Below are 16,559 nucleotides of genomic sequence, written 5' to 3'. Positions count from 1 at the left end.
TCCTGTCTCACATGCAGACGCTGTTTGTATCTATCTGCAGAGCTGGCCTTGTTCTCAACCTTGTGACTCACCTCAGGTGGAGCTTTAGGTCCGACAAACAAGCGTTGCGAGCGATCCAGGGCGACTTAGATGAGTATCTCCGCACCACAGCGAATGACCAGACACAGATGCGTTTTGGTCAAGTGACAAATTATTTTGTAAACAAAGCTGACTGATATTGTTAACGTCCTCTTGATCGTGTGCCAGGGCGAGAATGCATGGAAGACTTAATCCCATATTACCACGACGGTGTACCCATCTTACGCAGATCCTTCTTGAGCGAAAAGGACACATTTGGAGTGACAACTTTTGTGTGGGGTCAGAAAAATAGTTGCTGTAATATAGATGTATATCCTACTTGGAATTAGGATTTATTTCGATTTTTAATGCATATATTAATGTGCCATCTGATGAATTGATGACCAGTGTTTGTAGTTCCATGGCTGGCGTACAGACGGACTATATTTACTCCCAAAAAAAGCTGCAATGTCAAGTTTGTTTATTTTCTTTCTTTTTTTACCTTCTAGCTGTTATTCAACAATGTTGGAAGAAAAAAGGGGAAATAAAGTGAATTCCCAGCAGTCCAGACAGTATGTAAAAACAACATATTTGTCGCCCCGGTATACGCAAGACAAAGTGTCAGTGACTGGCCTCTGAACCCTCCACATTTCGAGACAATCCGATAAAGAGATCATCTTGGCGACAACCTTTCGTTTCATTGCTCGCGCGTGTGTTCTTCACGACGCCCCGTTCTTACATAATAGCTTGGCCAAACACCACACGTACCTTCCGGTGTGTATACACAGGATTAATGTGGCGACAAATCAGCGAGGTCACATGGTTAAAAAAAAAAAGAGACCCGACACTTTTTGTCCAAGTGATTCTGAAACGGATTCTGCACAGTGTGAAATGTGTTTTAAGAATCTGGCGGAGCTGAACGACGGCTGTAAATAATAAATGCAAGCCTTTGTCTTACGGCGGGCAAATCACTGAATTGTCCATGACCTTCACTTACTGAGCGTTTGCGACACCAAGAGACTTAAGACAGGAACTAAACACACATCTACTCTTAAAATATCTCTTCTTTTTTTTTAGACTGAAGGAACATTTTCTAGAATGATTCATATAACTGGGGCGCTTCCAGGCCAAGCCAACTTGTGACCTCTTCTGTCACAAGTTGTTTTGTATGTTCTCCCTGTGTTGCGTGGGTTTACTCCGGGCACTCCGGTTTCCTCCCACGGTCCAAAAACACAAAGATGTCGATTTTAGAACTTGGGGGAAGTTGCACGTAGGTATGAGTGTGTGTGTTTGTGAATTGTTGTCTGTTGACTGCCATCCTGTCCAGGGTGTCCCCTGCCTCTCGCCCAATGGTACTGGGATAGTCTCCCCGCGACCCCCATGAGGGATAAAGCGGTAGAAAATGAATAAATGAGGACTTATATAACTTTGCCCAGGCAACCAGGGTGTGTGAGTGCCATGTGACTTTAAAGCAGTGGGTCAGAGACAGTGTACTGAAAGACTTTTTTTTTAATAACCAGGAAGATGAAAAGAGGAACAACAGGAGCCCCCGTTTCCCCTTTTTGTTAACAAATGCACGTGTCGTATGTTGCAACTGAGGCTCTGTGACAGCGTTGTTACACTTTTATAACACTGGAGCGCTAGAAACGCTGTAAAAACAAGTACAACACAACACTGTTATAATCTATTTTTAGATAGTTGGGGGGGTTTTTTTGGTAGAATATTTTGGCACTCCTATGTTTGGTCTGCCTGTTTTCTCGTCTCTGATAAGCCATTGGAGAGGCTGATAAGAAATCTGGTTTCTCTCAAGATGGCGCCACATATGGTGCCCTCCCCTTTTCCATTTCACCGCAAAAGAAAATAATCATGTTTTATTTTTACACTTCTAACAATAAGCATGAGTCCAGTGAAGGGACTTGAACCGGACGTGAACTACGCATGAAAACCGTTAGGATGCTTTTATTTTGAAACCCTAAAGGAAAATGAATCTCTAGTGTGTATTACTTTTCTAAAGTAAATACATATACGTCCGTGGACAGTTTTGTTTGTGCTAAACGTTGCCTACATTCAACCAGAAGTAAGCCGCGTTGCCTAGCAACAACCGTAAAACATCATGAAGCTTGTTCAAGGTAATAACTTCTTTTTTTGCGTCATGAAAGACTTTTAAAGGCGCTGGGCAGGAAGCCAAGGTTTCTCATGAATGGATCAAGTTTTTCAATTGGACTCTCTTTGTGTGGTAACGTCACGTCACACCACTGCCCCCAACTCTACCTTTTGCCCCCCGTTCCGTGGCCGAGCTGCACTGAAATATCAGGGGCCCCCCCGTTAAAGTGACATCATGAAATAAAGGGGGCCAGAAGTTACAAAATGCCTCACGAAAGACTGACGTGGGAAATGACCCGACACTGAACTCGAATTAATGAGATTTTTTTTTCCCTGAAGTAAAAGGAAACCTGATAATAGGAGGAAAAAAACGAGAAAGGGCGCCATCTATAGCATGTGTCTGGTAGTGTGGTAGAAATGGCGGAAGTTAAAACTTTATAAAGTGAGGAATACTCTTGGCCACCGGGTGGTAGTATATCACCATGATACGTTAATCCCTGTAAATCTCAGTATTGAATTATAATTATCAAGTTTATAATATAATCATTATATTATTAAGCTTATCCCTCTCTTTAGGATGTTATATATTTGTTTGGTTGTTATCCATCATAGTAAGTAAGTAAGTAATTTTTATTTGTATAGCTCTTTTTCAGACCAGGGTCACAAAGCGCTTAAACAATCAAAACAATATTCAATAAAGTATATACTTTAAAGATCAAGATAAAACTGATAACACAACAGGAGTTCCAGAAAATCAAGGAAAAGCCTGAACTAATAAAAACGTCTTAAGATGTTTCTTAAAGGAGTCAGTAGATCATCAAACACAGAGGGAGAGGAAGATCAGTCCAAAGCTTAGGAGCAACAGCCTGGAAGGATTTCTCTCCTCTGGTTCTGAACCGTGTTCAGGAACCATCAGTAGATTCTGATCCACAGACCTCAGAGCCCGAGCTGGGGTGTAAGGCTGGATCAGATCACTGATGTAAGGAGGAGCCTGACCATGAATAGCTCTGAAAGTATGAACCAGAATTTTAAAGTTGATTCTGAAAGAAACTGGAAGCCAGTGAAGAGTTTAAAGGATCAGAGAATTTATTTATATTTATTAGAGATTTATTTCGAAACCTTTTTTTTCCTACTATTCTGTTTAGTTATTTACAGGCGGTAAATATATTGTTTTTCTCTTTACTCCAGAAATAGAAGTGAATGAATCATAACAACGAACAATCGAACTGGTTTCAACCTTTTTATTTAAATCTGAAAAACAAAATAAAACTTCACAACCAAAACTGAACAGGCAAACAATCATTTATAGAGAAGAGCTGCAAAAACTTTTTTTTTTAAAAGCCGCCCACTACTGCTATGAGATGACTGCATGCTTAACGGGTTTCTGTACCCCTGAAACAATTCTCCTCTAATACCTTTCATTAATACACTAAAACTGCTCAGATACTATTTTTTTTTAAATAGTATTATTGCAAATTAAAATGATGTAGACACCTCAGAAATCATTATTGAAGATTTAAAATAAATATACATGTTTTTAAGTGAAAATCTTGCTAAATTAAATGGGTATGGATAAAACGATGATTCCTTAAGCATTAAGTAACATCACAACGCAAGCAGGTTAACCTTACACACTTAAATAAATTCTGTAACAGCAAAATAAGCCCCACATTCCATGGATTTTCGCACAAAAAAAACAAACATTTTATAAATGTATTTTAACGTACATTTGAAAAGAATATATATACACAAAAACCCTTCGAAAAGGGACGTGCAGCCGTTCACTGGCGAGATCTAACAGTCGATGTTGATGCTGGTCAGCAGATCTTCCAGGATCATTAGTTTCTGATTGGCATCTACGATCTCGCTGTACTTTTGCACATTGCTGGTGATGTGGTAACGGATTTCATCCACCAGGGGGACGGAGTCGGTCTCGTGTCGGTCCTCCAGTGAAGCAGCATCTTCTTGAATCATATCAATGAATTCAGGAAGCTCCACCAGCTGAGACATGAAAGGTTATTCACTCTTAAATCTTTTCAAAATGCACTTGAATTTTTTTGTTTGATTAAGAAACAGGTTTTACTCAGATGTATAACAACCTCCCTGGTTTCTAGAAACACGTATGCAGTGATGGAGGTTGTCCATCTTGACCCAAAAGCAACACAAAGGAGAAAACAATTACATTTGTTTTCAGGCCTTTGGGTCACCTTGACCCTGAGATAAAACAAGGGTTGACTCAATTGCATTGGAATTTGACTTCTAGATAGTAGTAGAAACTGATGATAGTCTTTTGTTGACAACTAACTTTGCAGGTTCCAGGTTTGGAACTTCAGGAAATAAAGTGTATTTGTGTGTCAGGATTTTTGGTTATGTTGACTTTTTCATGCGTTTGTTTGTGGACAGTGTAATTAGACAAGCACAACTTTTAAAATATTTGTCAAACCCATACAAATAGACAATTAATCTCACCCACATTGACATTTTTTTTACAACCATAACAACGCTTACCTGCTCTATTATTTTGCCCATGTATCGTGTGCACTGATCCTCCAGCCGCATGAGATGGAAGAGCTTGGCCGTCTTCCACATATTTAGCACGTTGTCCTCACATATCATGGTGGCGAGAGTCTTTCCGCACAGACGCTTCAGGCCCGACAGGAGATACATGTCTGCCACACACAGGACGTCAAACACGTTCTCCGGTTTTAGCTGTGGATTAAAAAAAAAAAATGCTTGTCGAAAATGTCAGTCGTCAGAAAATAATTACCTGTGTGTTGCCATAAGGTTTTATTAGTCATGTATCCCTCTTTGTGTTTTTTATATGAAATACTGAAAGAGTTTAATTATGTCAAAGAACATGCATGGTTCATTTATTTGTTTATTAAGCGTTTGGTAAAAAACAAAAACACATAACAAATCAACAAGACCTGTTGAAAAATGTGTTTCAACAAGTCTCGCCATGTTTAATGATGGCTTATCTTCACACAAATTTTGAGTCATTCAAACATGCCCGCATTAGAGCTGCCCTCTAAACATTTTGGAGTTTCCCCATCATTTAGACTTTATTTTAAAAAGGACTTTTGGTGAAAAGGGTTTAGCTTACGGTAGTAGTAAAACATATTATAGCCCAGACTGCCTCTGTTTACTTAATTATCACTCATTGCTCAAGGGTTATATTCGAATGTATTACATAAATATTGTTCTTTATGTTTGTTGAAGGATAGTAAGAGAAGATTTGATTTCACTTAATAAAAGCTTTTTAGATAATAATAATAATCCAAAATCCTGTAATGACACTCATTAGACTCTCAACTCGAACCTCTCCACTCGCTCATGTTGACTGCTAAGCCGAACTAAATTAGACAGAAGCGAAGACAACATGGATCACAAACCTCCGTGTAGTTGCAGTAGATGTAGTACATCAGGTGGATGAAGATGTCCTGGGAGATGTGCAGAGTGATGACTGGGATTCCGGGCTCCGACTGTAGCTGGTCTACTTCACAAAAGTGGTCCTTTAATAAGGCTTTGAAATAGTCGCTACGACCGCAGAAGAACGCCTGAAGACACATGAGATGTCGGACTAAGAATCACGGAACATTTTGTTGGCGTTCTCCTGACGGTGTCTAGATAGCAGCACCTTGTGACACATGAAACGGTATCCATCCACAAGAAAGCAGATGTCAGGGTAGGTTGGAAAAAGGTCCACTCTGTCAAAGGGGAGCTCTCCAAAACCAACCTGAGGAACATAAGAGGCTTCAGTGAGAGGCTTCCTCAGGATGGAGAGATGTTGTAAATCGTTGAGTTCTCACTCTGAGTTCAGGGGGCATGGCACAGTCGGCCAGGTGAGACAGGTTTTCCTGCAGATGACCACTCTCCGATTCCAGACTGAGAACTTTCACGCAGATTCCAGGTTTGTTCGAGACTGGGTTTTAACAAAGGATAGTAAAAACAACACGTGACTTCAAACCAAGTCCAACTGGTTTGGTGAGTTTTAAAATGCGAGTCTCTTACCGAATTTGTACACCTGTTTACATTTATTCTCCAGCTCCTCGATGAGTCCGCTCATTTTGCACTGCTTTGCAAGTCGCCTGCATTCTTCCACAAGGCTTACGTCGATGTCCAGACGTTCTAGAACATAAGCAATCGTGATTAATGATGCGAAAAAGAGGAATTGGACTTCACATGTAGGTAACACACCTGTGTACAAATATTGCAGAATGGCTGCAAAAGCGGCAGGATGGACCTGAGCAAGCAAGGAGGAAAATCATTAGATTCAGAATAGATGGCAGAATTAATGGCTGAAGAGAGACCGTTATCTTCCTACCAAAGGATGCTTTAGATTGATCAAGGACTTGCCATGCCATTTTGTGTCAAACATTTCACGAAAGTATTCAGACTGTGCACTGAGAATACATCTGTGAGCTGGAAAGGTTTGACCATGAACGTGAAACTTGACGTCACTGTGTTGACCCTGCTCCAGTAACCTTGAAAAAAAATCAAACAATTCCATTAAAACGATGATTATTTTAACAGTGTGATCTTGATTTGAGGAAGTCCTTACACATGCAAAAAGTATTTAAAATCACCCCGCTGCACGGCACGGACACTGACGCACTTGTAATCCTTCAACATGCGGCGTATAGAATCGTTCAGCGAGCCGTAAACACAGCGCTCTCCCTCAAACGTGTTGGCCTCACACTTTGCACCTCAAGGTCAAGACAACAAAAAAAAATAGGAAATTACCACCATTTAGATTAGGGTGTGCGACTGGTGGTGCTGTCAGATAAAAAAGGGAATAATAATATCAATAAAGCGTGACTTACCACTAGCCAACAGGTACTGGACCAGCTCTTCATGGCCACACAGGCAAGCATAATACCTGAAGAGACAAAGTGTTGACATTTACAGTATCACTGTTTCCAGAAGACACATTATAACCTGCAGTTGATGTGCTGGTTTAACTGCGGTCAAATCAGCCGCAATCCAGCCGCAACTTTAAAAAAATTGCGCTTTTGTGGAGGTGTTACGGTAGTGGGAGAGAAGTCACACGCGGAATCACTGATAGATTCTCAAAAATACTCTGATACAGTGACATTACAGTATCTTTTCTATCAGTAGATTCCAGAGACACTTCTGTTCTAGATTTGAAGCGACACTTGCGTGATGAGACCAGAGTCAGCAGACGTGTGTGAGACTGTTGGGAAGAAAAGCGGTGCAAATATGAAATATTTATTCTCTGCTGATCTGTTATAATTTCCTGTTTATTATTTTGTTGTTGTTGCAAAATAATTCATTTACGGTTGTTAAATTAATTTAAGTACTGACTTATTTGCTCAAAAAGCTGTTTGTGTACAATGTCTTTTATTATAAAAAACAAACCGCAATAGTTGACAAAGATCTGACTTTATTTTCAGCAGGTTTTGAAATATAAGTGAACACAGTTTCATGTATTTTTACTGTAGAAATATTGATTTATTATCAATTTAGTACAGTCTATTATTGTCACCGTTAATCAAGCACAATATAATTTAATTCACATTAAAAAAAAAAATTAATAATTGACAAAGATCTGACTTTATTTTCATGTTCAGCAGGTATTGAAGTATAAATAAACAAAGTTTCATGTATTTTTACTGTAGAAATATTGATGTATTGTCAATTTGATACAGTTTATTAATGTCACTGTTTATCAAGCAAATATAATTAAATTCTTATAAAATAAACCTTAATAGTTGACAAAGATCTGACTTTATTTTCATGTTCAGCAGGTATTGAAGTATAAATAAACAAAGTTTCATGTTTTTTTTACTGTAGAAATATTGATTTATTGTCAATTTAGTTCAGTTTATTAATGTCACTGTCAATCAAGCACAATATAATTAATTTCTTATAAAATAAACCTTAATAGTTGACAAAGATCTGACTTTATTTTCATGTTCAGCAGGTTTTGAAGTATAATATAATAACATATTATTGTGTACGTCAACTGAAGCACAAACAACAATTGACAATTTCTTCCATGGCTTACGGTTATTTTGTTTACCAAAGCTCACCTGCAGAAAGTTTTACTTACATTTACCAAAACAAATTTCAATCCACAAGTCAAATTTAACATCAACGTCCAGGTAAAAGTCTCCTACTTCGCCTCACCTAGTTTCAGTGTTTAACAGCGATAGGGTAAGTATAATAGGTATAAGGTTAGTGATAACTATAAAGGTATAAATGTGTATTAAAATGATATGACCAGGGACTTTACTTACAAGGGTGTGCTGTCCCAGTTATCTCTTACATTGAGCTCCACATCTCTCTGCTCCACAAGATATCTAAAAAGAAACAGTTACAGTTACAATTTATAACCCTTAAAACATTTATAAATCGATTTACTCTAAACAATTGATGTTACAGTTGAATTTGAAGCAGATTTTAATGCATTGTAAGCAACATAAAACACGTTATTTACGATAAAGAGGAACAGTTTCGAAGATAGTCGAATGCTAACAAATATTAGCTTTTTAATGCACGTATGTTATGATCCTATGTTATGATCACCTGACTCTCGATACGTCGCCTCTCTTGCAGCTGGTAAATAAATCGAGCATGTCCATGATCTGCTGGAGGTTTCTTGTACTCTATGATACATCGAAGCGTCGTTTGATGGGTCACTTGCGTAGAAGGTTGATCTACGGTTTCCGCCTTTAGGTGTGTTTTGTTTATCGAAGAGACTGCTCGGATGTTGTTTTTCAGCTAGGAGAAGCCGTCTGTGCGTCACGTGATCACCGAGTGCCCTTCAGTTGTGCAAGAGGGTTCCGGAAATTTGACACGCTGTTTACCCAGACGACACTTATCACCCGTAAAGCGTTCATTCAAATTAATATTTATTACAACTTCTTCATCCGGATTACTTATTTTTAATGTATGATGTTAAATGAAAATGAATTTCTGAAATGTGACTGCGGCGTCGACCTCTATGGAGACAGTAAGTGAAAAAAACGACTTTCATGAACGCCTCTTGGTCGAGGCCGTACAAGGACATGTTTACATTCTGCACTGGTCACCGTGAACTTCCTCTGCAAAGATGAGAACGTTTATGCAACTTTTTTTTTAATGTATAGTTAAAAACATAATTTGATACAATTTGATACCCTTTTGCTTCATTCGCATCCCTTTTAAATTCAGAGCGTTTTAACGTAGCGGTTGGTTTTGTTTTTTTGTGGTGAATCCTGCACAGCAGCCACACCTAAACGACCTCACCTGCCTCGCCCTCTCTCTTAACTAATCCAGCTCTTTGCCAGAACTTGTCATCCATTATTTTTTCTGTTTCCTTTGCTTTCCTTCATAGATTTTTTTAAACTTTTAGCCAGATTTATGTGTCATCTTTCCCCTTATATGGACCTAGTATTACTTATACTTTTTATACTTTACTTACAACAGAACCCAGGGAGATATAGCACCAGAGGGGGTCAACTATAGTTTATATTTTTTTATACTTTATATGATAAACTATAGATCATAAATCATTTTGGAAGATGGGACAGCAAAGGATCTACTGTGAAACCTCCAGTATCATTGATCTGATAAAAGGTCTAGTACAACTGTACAGGGTCAGATCTTAGTTGAGAGTATTATAAAGAACTATTATTTAGAACTTTTGTTATCTTTGAGCTGGATTTAATTGTTGATAGTGGTCAGTGGTGTAATCGCGTGCTCTTGGTAGGGTGCCAGAGATGCACGGGTGGTATTAGCAATGTTTATATTAAACCATGAATCCTCACGTCTTTGTTAAAATGATGCAAATATGATTCACGCAAACACATGCAAAGGTAGGCTGTGTGACCCTAGTTCTGTTCTTTAATGTACCACAACAATGAAAACTAATAGAAGAAAACTGTTATTGGACAATGGATACCTCACCATGAACACAATACTATTATTACCTGTAATTTATCTTTGTCACTGGTGATGGATTGTTCAATATAACATTTTTTTAATTAAGTAAATATTGCTGAATTTAAGTATTTGACGATCAAACATCCAGGTGAGGCACTGGAGGGTTGTGCCTCACTCTCAGTTTGGGACTGTGAGGACCGGTTATCCTAGTCAGTACAGGATTAACAGAATTAAAGTGTTCACGAAGGCGTGAGCACTGGTTGCCACACGCTTGCGCACTGGCCTCTCGTACTTCGGAATGTTACAATGATGAAACAGTTGATCGCTGTTCAGATGGCAGGAGTGTAGTATTCAAAAAGGTTAACTAACAATGATTTTAAAAACACAGGGCTTTATGAAGTGCAGGGAGGCTCATGGCTGGTTTATATGTAGTGCAGCTGGAAAAGTCACCAGTTGTAGCACATCAGTAAAATAGTCTTGATCTGAAAGGTTCCTTTTAGCAATGTACAATCAATATTCTGATTCATTAAAATGGTTTAAAGCACCAGAAAAATGAAATGTATTTCACAGAATATCAAAATATTTTTTTTGACTGCACACAACTTTAAGTTTTTCGCTTTGCAGGACAAATATGTTTCTGTGTATATGTTTGTGTTGATGTCATTGAAAGAGGAATGATGATGGGATGTCAGTTGCATTGCTGTTGAATGAATAGTGAAATAAAATGCTCTTTTCACTTCTTGCAACTGTAAATCTGACTCCGGAGGAAGCAAGTCATTAGATCTCATCTGAGGTATGCTGTACCAGAGAGTAGATTGTATGATAACAGTGAACTTGAGAGTAAGCTGTTGTCAAAAATGTTTGTCGAAGCAGCAGTATGAGGAAATTAAAATCAGAATAAGATTGGGGGAATACCCAACGCATCAGAAGAAAAGCATGTGTAGGATATACTATTGAAACCATTTGATACACTTTTGAAGGTCAATTGTTATGAAAAAACATTGTGTTGGGTTTAACAATGTATAACAGCACAATACAATCTGAAATCGTCTTTTTAACTGGAGATTAGACCAAGGGCAGTACTTCTCCTGTGTATAGAGCTTGGGAGTAAAAGCATGTTAAAATTTCTCTAAAAACTTTGAAGTCTAGACAATGCAAATAAACATTATGCCTTGAAGGGGTTGAGCGACAATGTGAAAAATTCTAGCTTTGAAACGACTCTTGGAATGTTCTTTTCATGTAAGAAATTCTTCTTATATGTGTTATTAGCTATATATAACTTTTTTATAACACCAGAGGCAAGTTATGCAGCAGATTTTTTTTATTATTTTAATGTATTTCACATACATTGATAAGGAAAAAGAAAGAAGGCTTTTGTCTTCTAGTGATCTTTGTCGTAGGAGGCAAGTCGCTTCTTTATGTAGGAGATCTGAAGTTGTAGTTTCTCCTGCTGGAGCTGCAGGTTCTCCTTTTGTAGCTCCATTATGTCGACCTGCAAACTCTCTGAAAAGTGGCATATAGAAACATATACAGGTAATTAAATACTTGATCAAACCCAAGTTATACTGTTTAGAACTCAATAAAAAAGATGTACAACACGACACTTCTTACAAAGTGTGGTTGGATAAATAAAGATAAACAAAGATACATGATTCAATATTTATTTGAAATGTTCTATACACCTCATATCAATCCTTATTGTCATAGTTCTCATTTTCCTGTCTGTCTAATTGTGTGTTAGAACATGCATCAAAGAATCTAAACTTCTTGTTGAAATGATAATTGTTCAGAACTTCCTTTTTTAAAAGAGTGGGGAATCTTTTAATGACACATTCTTCTTGACAGACTTATGGTTTATGTTTGTGAAGGAAGAATGTTAAGACTCCGTCCGCCGTGTTAGCTCCACCCGTCTCCACTGTAAATAACAAGTCGAAATAGCTTTACGTCGGGTAGAATGACGCAAGCTATTGTTTCGACACCTCAATCACGGGCATGGCTGTGTTAAGCTGCCACTCGGTTCGTCACCTGAAAGTGATGCTTGCGATGAGTCAAGAGTCTTGTCTTGACGCTTGGCCGCCCAGAAGGGAGGTCGGCTGTACAGCTCCAACTCAACCGGGTAGTGTTTGCTCACTTCTAGAGCCTGCGTTTATGTCCAAGAAAGAACAGATGATTACACTTGTAGAGAAGATTATGTGATGAATAAAATGTCTACCGTTTCTTCTGCCAAGGAAAGTTCTTCGTGGAAATTGAACAGTTTTGCAGAGTTTGGTACGATGGCTGCCAACATGTCGTCTCCATACACAATAATCCTGTTATAGAAAATGAGAAACATTAATAAAAAACAGTGATAAAACACAAATTGTATTGTACGTCACATGCCTGTCATAGTGCTCATTCCTTTCTTTCGCGCTGGTGTCGACGTCTTCACACAACAGCCAGTGGAAGTCATTGTCCCTCCAAATGCGAAGCTGACTGATCCCACTTTGTGTGAAATATTCTCCGTGCGCATGGAAGTCACCCAGGATCATTATGTTCTAGAAGGATTTTAAGACATTAAAGCAATCAATTATAGCGATAAACAACGACCAAAACTAAAAATACCATTACTTACCTAAAGTAAAGATTGATATTGGAAAAAGAAATGTACCTGATTTAAAGTCTTTCGTTCTGTTTCTTCCCTTAAGGTGTAGTTTATATTGATGAAAGTATTTCCCACTCAAGCATTTAGTACAAATGAATGGACTCTTGGCTCTTAACTGAAGTTATTTAGTGATAATAAATTCATTAAGTGATTTTTTTTTATCTTAATATACTTACGGATCATGAATGTTAAACTTTGCTAGGTGTGATTATTACTTCTGCCAAGGAGGTCGTGCATATTGTCTTCTGTGTCATCTGACTGTTAGCTTAACCATATATTTCAAGGAAATGTTGATGGCGGTGCTTTGGCAAATCAAATTGAAAATTCGTCACTCTCTGTGGGGCACATGGAGGTGAAGCGTGAGCTCAAATCCGTGCCAACTGTGTGTGTTTTGAAGTGCGTTCCAAACCACAACTGCCATCTGCTTTCTAATCCTGTTCAAGTTAACTGAAAACTGTATGTCAACTTGTGAAAACACTAACTCTGTATGCAGCCATTTTTAAAACTGTCCAAGAGCTGCTGCTTTATAATGAGATGTATTTTTTAACTTAAAATTTTGTCTGTCTTGCTACTTGATTTTTTGCTCTTTATGAAGATCCAACTGGTCCACGGGGTGCAAAAAAGTTTGGGTACCCCTGTTACAATTATAAAATGTATTGAAGTATTATTTGAAATATTTTCATTTGTGAAATTTTGAAACCCCTTTCTTGCTCAAATATGCTTGATTTTCTTGCCAAGACAGTCATAAGAAGCCACTATCGATTAAGTATATGATTGAGGCTTTGGTCCGCCTGAAAATTGATCAACGGCCACAAATGGCCCCTTTTCCTGCAGTCGATATATCAGGTTAACTGCACTGAAAAATTGCTTGATTAGTGTGTGTTTGCATTGTTAAGAATTGAGGAAGGGGAATTCCGTCATGCCCACAGTTTTTGGAACCCCGTCAGAAGACATGAATTCTTCCCAGAAAATGGTTGTGAAATTCACTTCTTTGATTGCTCGACGAGACTGCTGTTGCTTTGGAAATCTCCAAAACCACCAACAACTTCAATGTGGCCGAGAGACGTTGTATCTTTTCTCAAACTTGAAATTAAAGATTAAATTAGATTAAATATACAATGAGAGGCTCAACACGGAAAGTTACTTGGGAACCACTTCTGTCATATTTTAAAGCTTTGCAAGTTTTGCCTGACTGAGAGTGGTTAGGAGTATTACTCATTATTCTAACTTGTCTAGAGGTTACTTTGTATTGATGGCGTTATGAATGCCAGGATATGGGGAGGGTGTGGGTGGGTGTGTTGTTCGAGTTCTTGTATTGCCCTTTTGTTTTGCTTCTATTTTTGTATTATTATTGTTTTGTTTTTTTAATTTATTTTCTTTGCAATATAAAAAAAAAAAAAGAAAGGAAAAAGTCAAAGAGAGTTTTGTGATGTACACTGCTAATTTGTCGTTTTCCAATAAAAAATATTGAAACTAAAGAATTGAGGAAGACGCTTTAAAATCTGTTCAACCTAAAAGATAACTTGTATTTTGTAAGGTAAGGTAAAACTTTATTGATCCCTCAGGAGGTCTCCTTTTGGGAAATTGTTTTTTTCCAATAGCCACAGAAAATACAGCAATTTTTCGTAATCCAGGACTCTGTGACACTCACATCTGTTCTCCATTTGTTTTTCACTGCCTGAAACACCTTGTATATTTCATCCAGCTCTTTGTCAGCGTCCCACCGTCCAGTCGGGACCGGTATCAGCACAATATTCTCCAGCACTGCAGCAAGAAGGACCGAAAAAACAATGTCAAGGAAACACCAGTTGGAAAAGTCGAGCAACATAACTTGATGAACGGGTCCTGGGCTCGTATGAATGAATGGCTTGTCAAAGCAAATCAGACTATGCCAATGAAAACAAATCTTTTAAGACTCAGACACGCTGAGGACTTGACAGATACAAACACTTGTCTCTTTCCACAACTGAAGGCAACGTGGAGACACACCTGCGTTGCGTGGTTTGAAGAGAAGAACGTAAGGCTCGCTGGTGAACGCCTCCGTGTCGTGCACTTGGTTTTCCTCGTACTGGTAACAGTCGACCAAGTCAACCACGTCGTCCCTGGCGATGAAGGAATAGAATCCCATTATACGACAATCACAACAAAGTCATGAATTAGAAATATCTTCAAACCTGTAGAGAAACAGAAACTGCTCCTTGTCGAGCGAGTCGTGTGCCAGTCGTGTGCTGAGCTGCCAGGCGTAATGATGGGTTGCGTTCGCTCTGAGTTACAGAAACAAATACATTATGTCATAAAAAACGTAGATTCAAATGATCGATTAGGAAAAAAAACCTGTTCAGTTCTTTAGCGAGTAGTTTAACACAGTCCGTCATGCCATGGAACTCAAGAATAGTGATGATGTCATATCTGGATATAATCTATAGTAGACAAATAGATCACGTGACAATCAACAGGTGTTGAATCTTTCAAACTATTTGGTATTCTAACCTTCACAAGAGCAGACAAGACATCTGGATTTGACACTTTGTTCAGTCCGAACCTCTGAGCGTTGAAGGCCCCAATCTTCATGTCTGATTGAGAAAGTATATCCTTCATATGACACATGTTTTTAGACCTCCATTACACACAAGCACAGTTCACCTACCTGCTTTAATGCATAAGAGTCCAGCCCTGACTGTAGGTACAACTCACAGGTGCATGGGAAACGATTCAAGTTTGCTTAAGGAAAGGCTGTGATTGGTCGATATGTCAGAACCTGCTCAGGAGTGTCACACGATCCTTTGTTAATGACAAACCGAGTCAAGACAATTGTGTGAAAGTATGTCTTTAATAATCATTTATTCACTCAGAAACAAACTTTGTCGGGTTGCTATTCTTGGTCTATTATTGTGAGGATGTTAACTTTGTTTTTGTAGTATTTTTTGCCAAACAAGAAGAAGTAAATGGTGGTTAAAAAAAACAACAAGCTATCATTTTTACAGAAACTTTTTTTAAACAATTTTGATGAAACCGTTTAAGTATTTTACCGTTATTTCTGTCTAAATATTTTTACACTGTAGTCGTTAGATTTTCTTTTTTTGGGGGGTGCGGGGGGGTCAAATCACACCATTATTAACAGTCTTAATAAGTGCTTTTAAAAACATTGTTTATATCTTTTACTTTTCTGTTACATTTTTCATCTTGCAATTCATAATAGTTAATAAAACACTCCCTAATTGTGTGACATCACTAAGTGATGGTACAGATGGTGTCCCTGATTGTGACTAAAGTTTAAGCACTTATATTGTTTTAATCCAAATGAAAACATCATAATTTTCACCAGAATCTATAAATATCCATCATTTTACTCTCCTATTGAGTTTGGTAATACTGTTTTTTTTGCCCAAATTCAAAGACTGGAAGCAAACCGAGCCGGATTGGAAATGTCTACTTTATTTAACCCTTGTGTTATCTCTGGGGTCAAGGTGACCCAAAGGACCCGAAAACAAATGTGTTTAAATTATCCTTTGTGTTGCCTCTGGGTCAAAGTGAACGACCTCCCTGGCTTCCATAAGTACATATACAGTGTTGGAGGTTGTTCACAACAAATATAATTGTTTTATGGCCTTTGGGTCACATTGACCCTGATATAACAGAGGGGTTAATTATTTTTGATGCAAAAAAACCCATTACACATGTTGTATGAGGAACTAATTACAATAAAATACCGGTGTTCGTTTTTGTTGCTACAAACCTTGACCTTGTAGTTCATAAATTCCTGCTCAAGCAGTAGTCACAGGAAGACCGAAAAGAATGCGGCGTAACTGCAAACCTGATAACGTGTATCAACAACCTAGACTTTACAGATGGGTAGGTGGGTGAGTGTCAG

General features: G+C 38.2%; 2 protein-coding genes across 3 annotated transcripts; both read right to left on the bottom strand.

Moving 5' to 3' along the window:
- Positions 1–3,387: 3,387 nt before the first annotated feature.
- abtb1 (ankyrin repeat and BTB domain containing 1) lies at positions 3,388–8,918 on the bottom strand. The gene is made up of 12 exons (XM_087781885.1): positions 8,710–8,918; positions 8,421–8,483; positions 6,984–7,039; positions 6,722–6,866; positions 6,485–6,644; positions 6,358–6,403; positions 6,172–6,288; positions 5,970–6,082; positions 5,798–5,896; positions 5,553–5,717; positions 4,669–4,869; positions 3,388–4,161 (listed from the first exon to the last, which is right to left on the bottom strand). Exons 1-12 carry the CDS (start codon positions 8,763–8,765, stop codon positions 3,955–3,957), a joined length of 1,428 nt encoding a protein of 475 aa, XP_087638011.1. The 5' UTR covers positions 8,766–8,918; the 3' UTR covers positions 3,388–3,954.
- Positions 8,919–11,374: 2,456 nt separating this feature from the next.
- On the bottom strand, positions 11,375–15,353 carry LOC148059695 (deoxyribonuclease-1-like 2). 2 transcript variants are annotated; one of them, XM_087781504.1, is made up of 10 exons: positions 15,336–15,353; positions 15,179–15,261; positions 15,023–15,108; positions 14,863–14,952; positions 14,678–14,790; positions 14,340–14,452; positions 12,427–12,581; positions 12,260–12,356; positions 12,073–12,187; positions 11,375–11,550 (listed from the first exon to the last, which is right to left on the bottom strand). In XM_087781504.1, the coding sequence occupies exons 2-10, from the start codon at positions 15,257–15,259 to the stop codon at positions 11,429–11,431; spliced, it is 972 nt and encodes a 323-aa protein (XP_087637630.1). In that variant the 5' UTR covers positions 15,260–15,261; positions 15,336–15,353; the 3' UTR covers positions 11,375–11,428. The 2 variants fall into 2 exon arrangements, with proteins under 2 accessions (XP_087637630.1, XP_087637629.1); XM_087781503.1 differs by lacking the exon at positions 15,336–15,353 and having other exon boundaries at positions 15,179–15,332.
- Between the last annotated feature and the right edge of the window lie 1,206 nt (positions 15,354–16,559).

This window comes from Callionymus lyra, chromosome 19 (assembly GCF_982586985.1).
Source record: "Callionymus lyra chromosome 19, fCalLyr1.hap1.1, whole genome shotgun sequence".
In the NCBI taxonomy this organism is placed as follows: Eukaryota; Metazoa; Chordata; class Actinopteri; order Syngnathiformes; family Callionymidae; genus Callionymus; species Callionymus lyra.
This window is presented reverse-complemented; position numbering and strand designations above follow the sequence as displayed.

Excerpts from the sequence above, each read along its gene's own strand:
- abtb1 (XM_087781885.1), bottom strand. The coding sequence starts at position 8,765 with ATGGACATGCTCGATTTATTTACCAGCTGCAAGAGAGGCGACGTATCG. Across the intron at positions 7,040-8,420 it reads AACTGGGACAGCACACCCTT|GTATTATGCTTGCCTGTGTG; the intron begins GTAAGTAAAGTC and ends TTGTCTCTTCAG. Across the intron at positions 6,645-6,721 it reads TTTAAATACTTTTTGCATGT|GTTACTGGAGCAGGGTCAAC; the intron begins GTAAGGACTTCC and ends TTTTTTTTCAAG.
- LOC148059695 (XM_087781503.1), bottom strand. The coding sequence starts at position 15,295 with ATGTGTCATATGAAGGATATACTTTCTCAATCAGACATGAAGATTGGG. Across the intron at positions 15,109-15,178 it reads TCTTGTCTGCTCTTGTGAAG|ATTATATCCAGATATGACAT; the intron begins GTTAGAATACCA and ends TGTCTACTATAG. Across the intron at positions 14,791-14,862 it reads CAGTTTCTGTTTCTCTACAG|GGACGACGTGGTTGACTTGG; the intron begins GTTTGAAGATAT and ends CTTCATCGCCAG.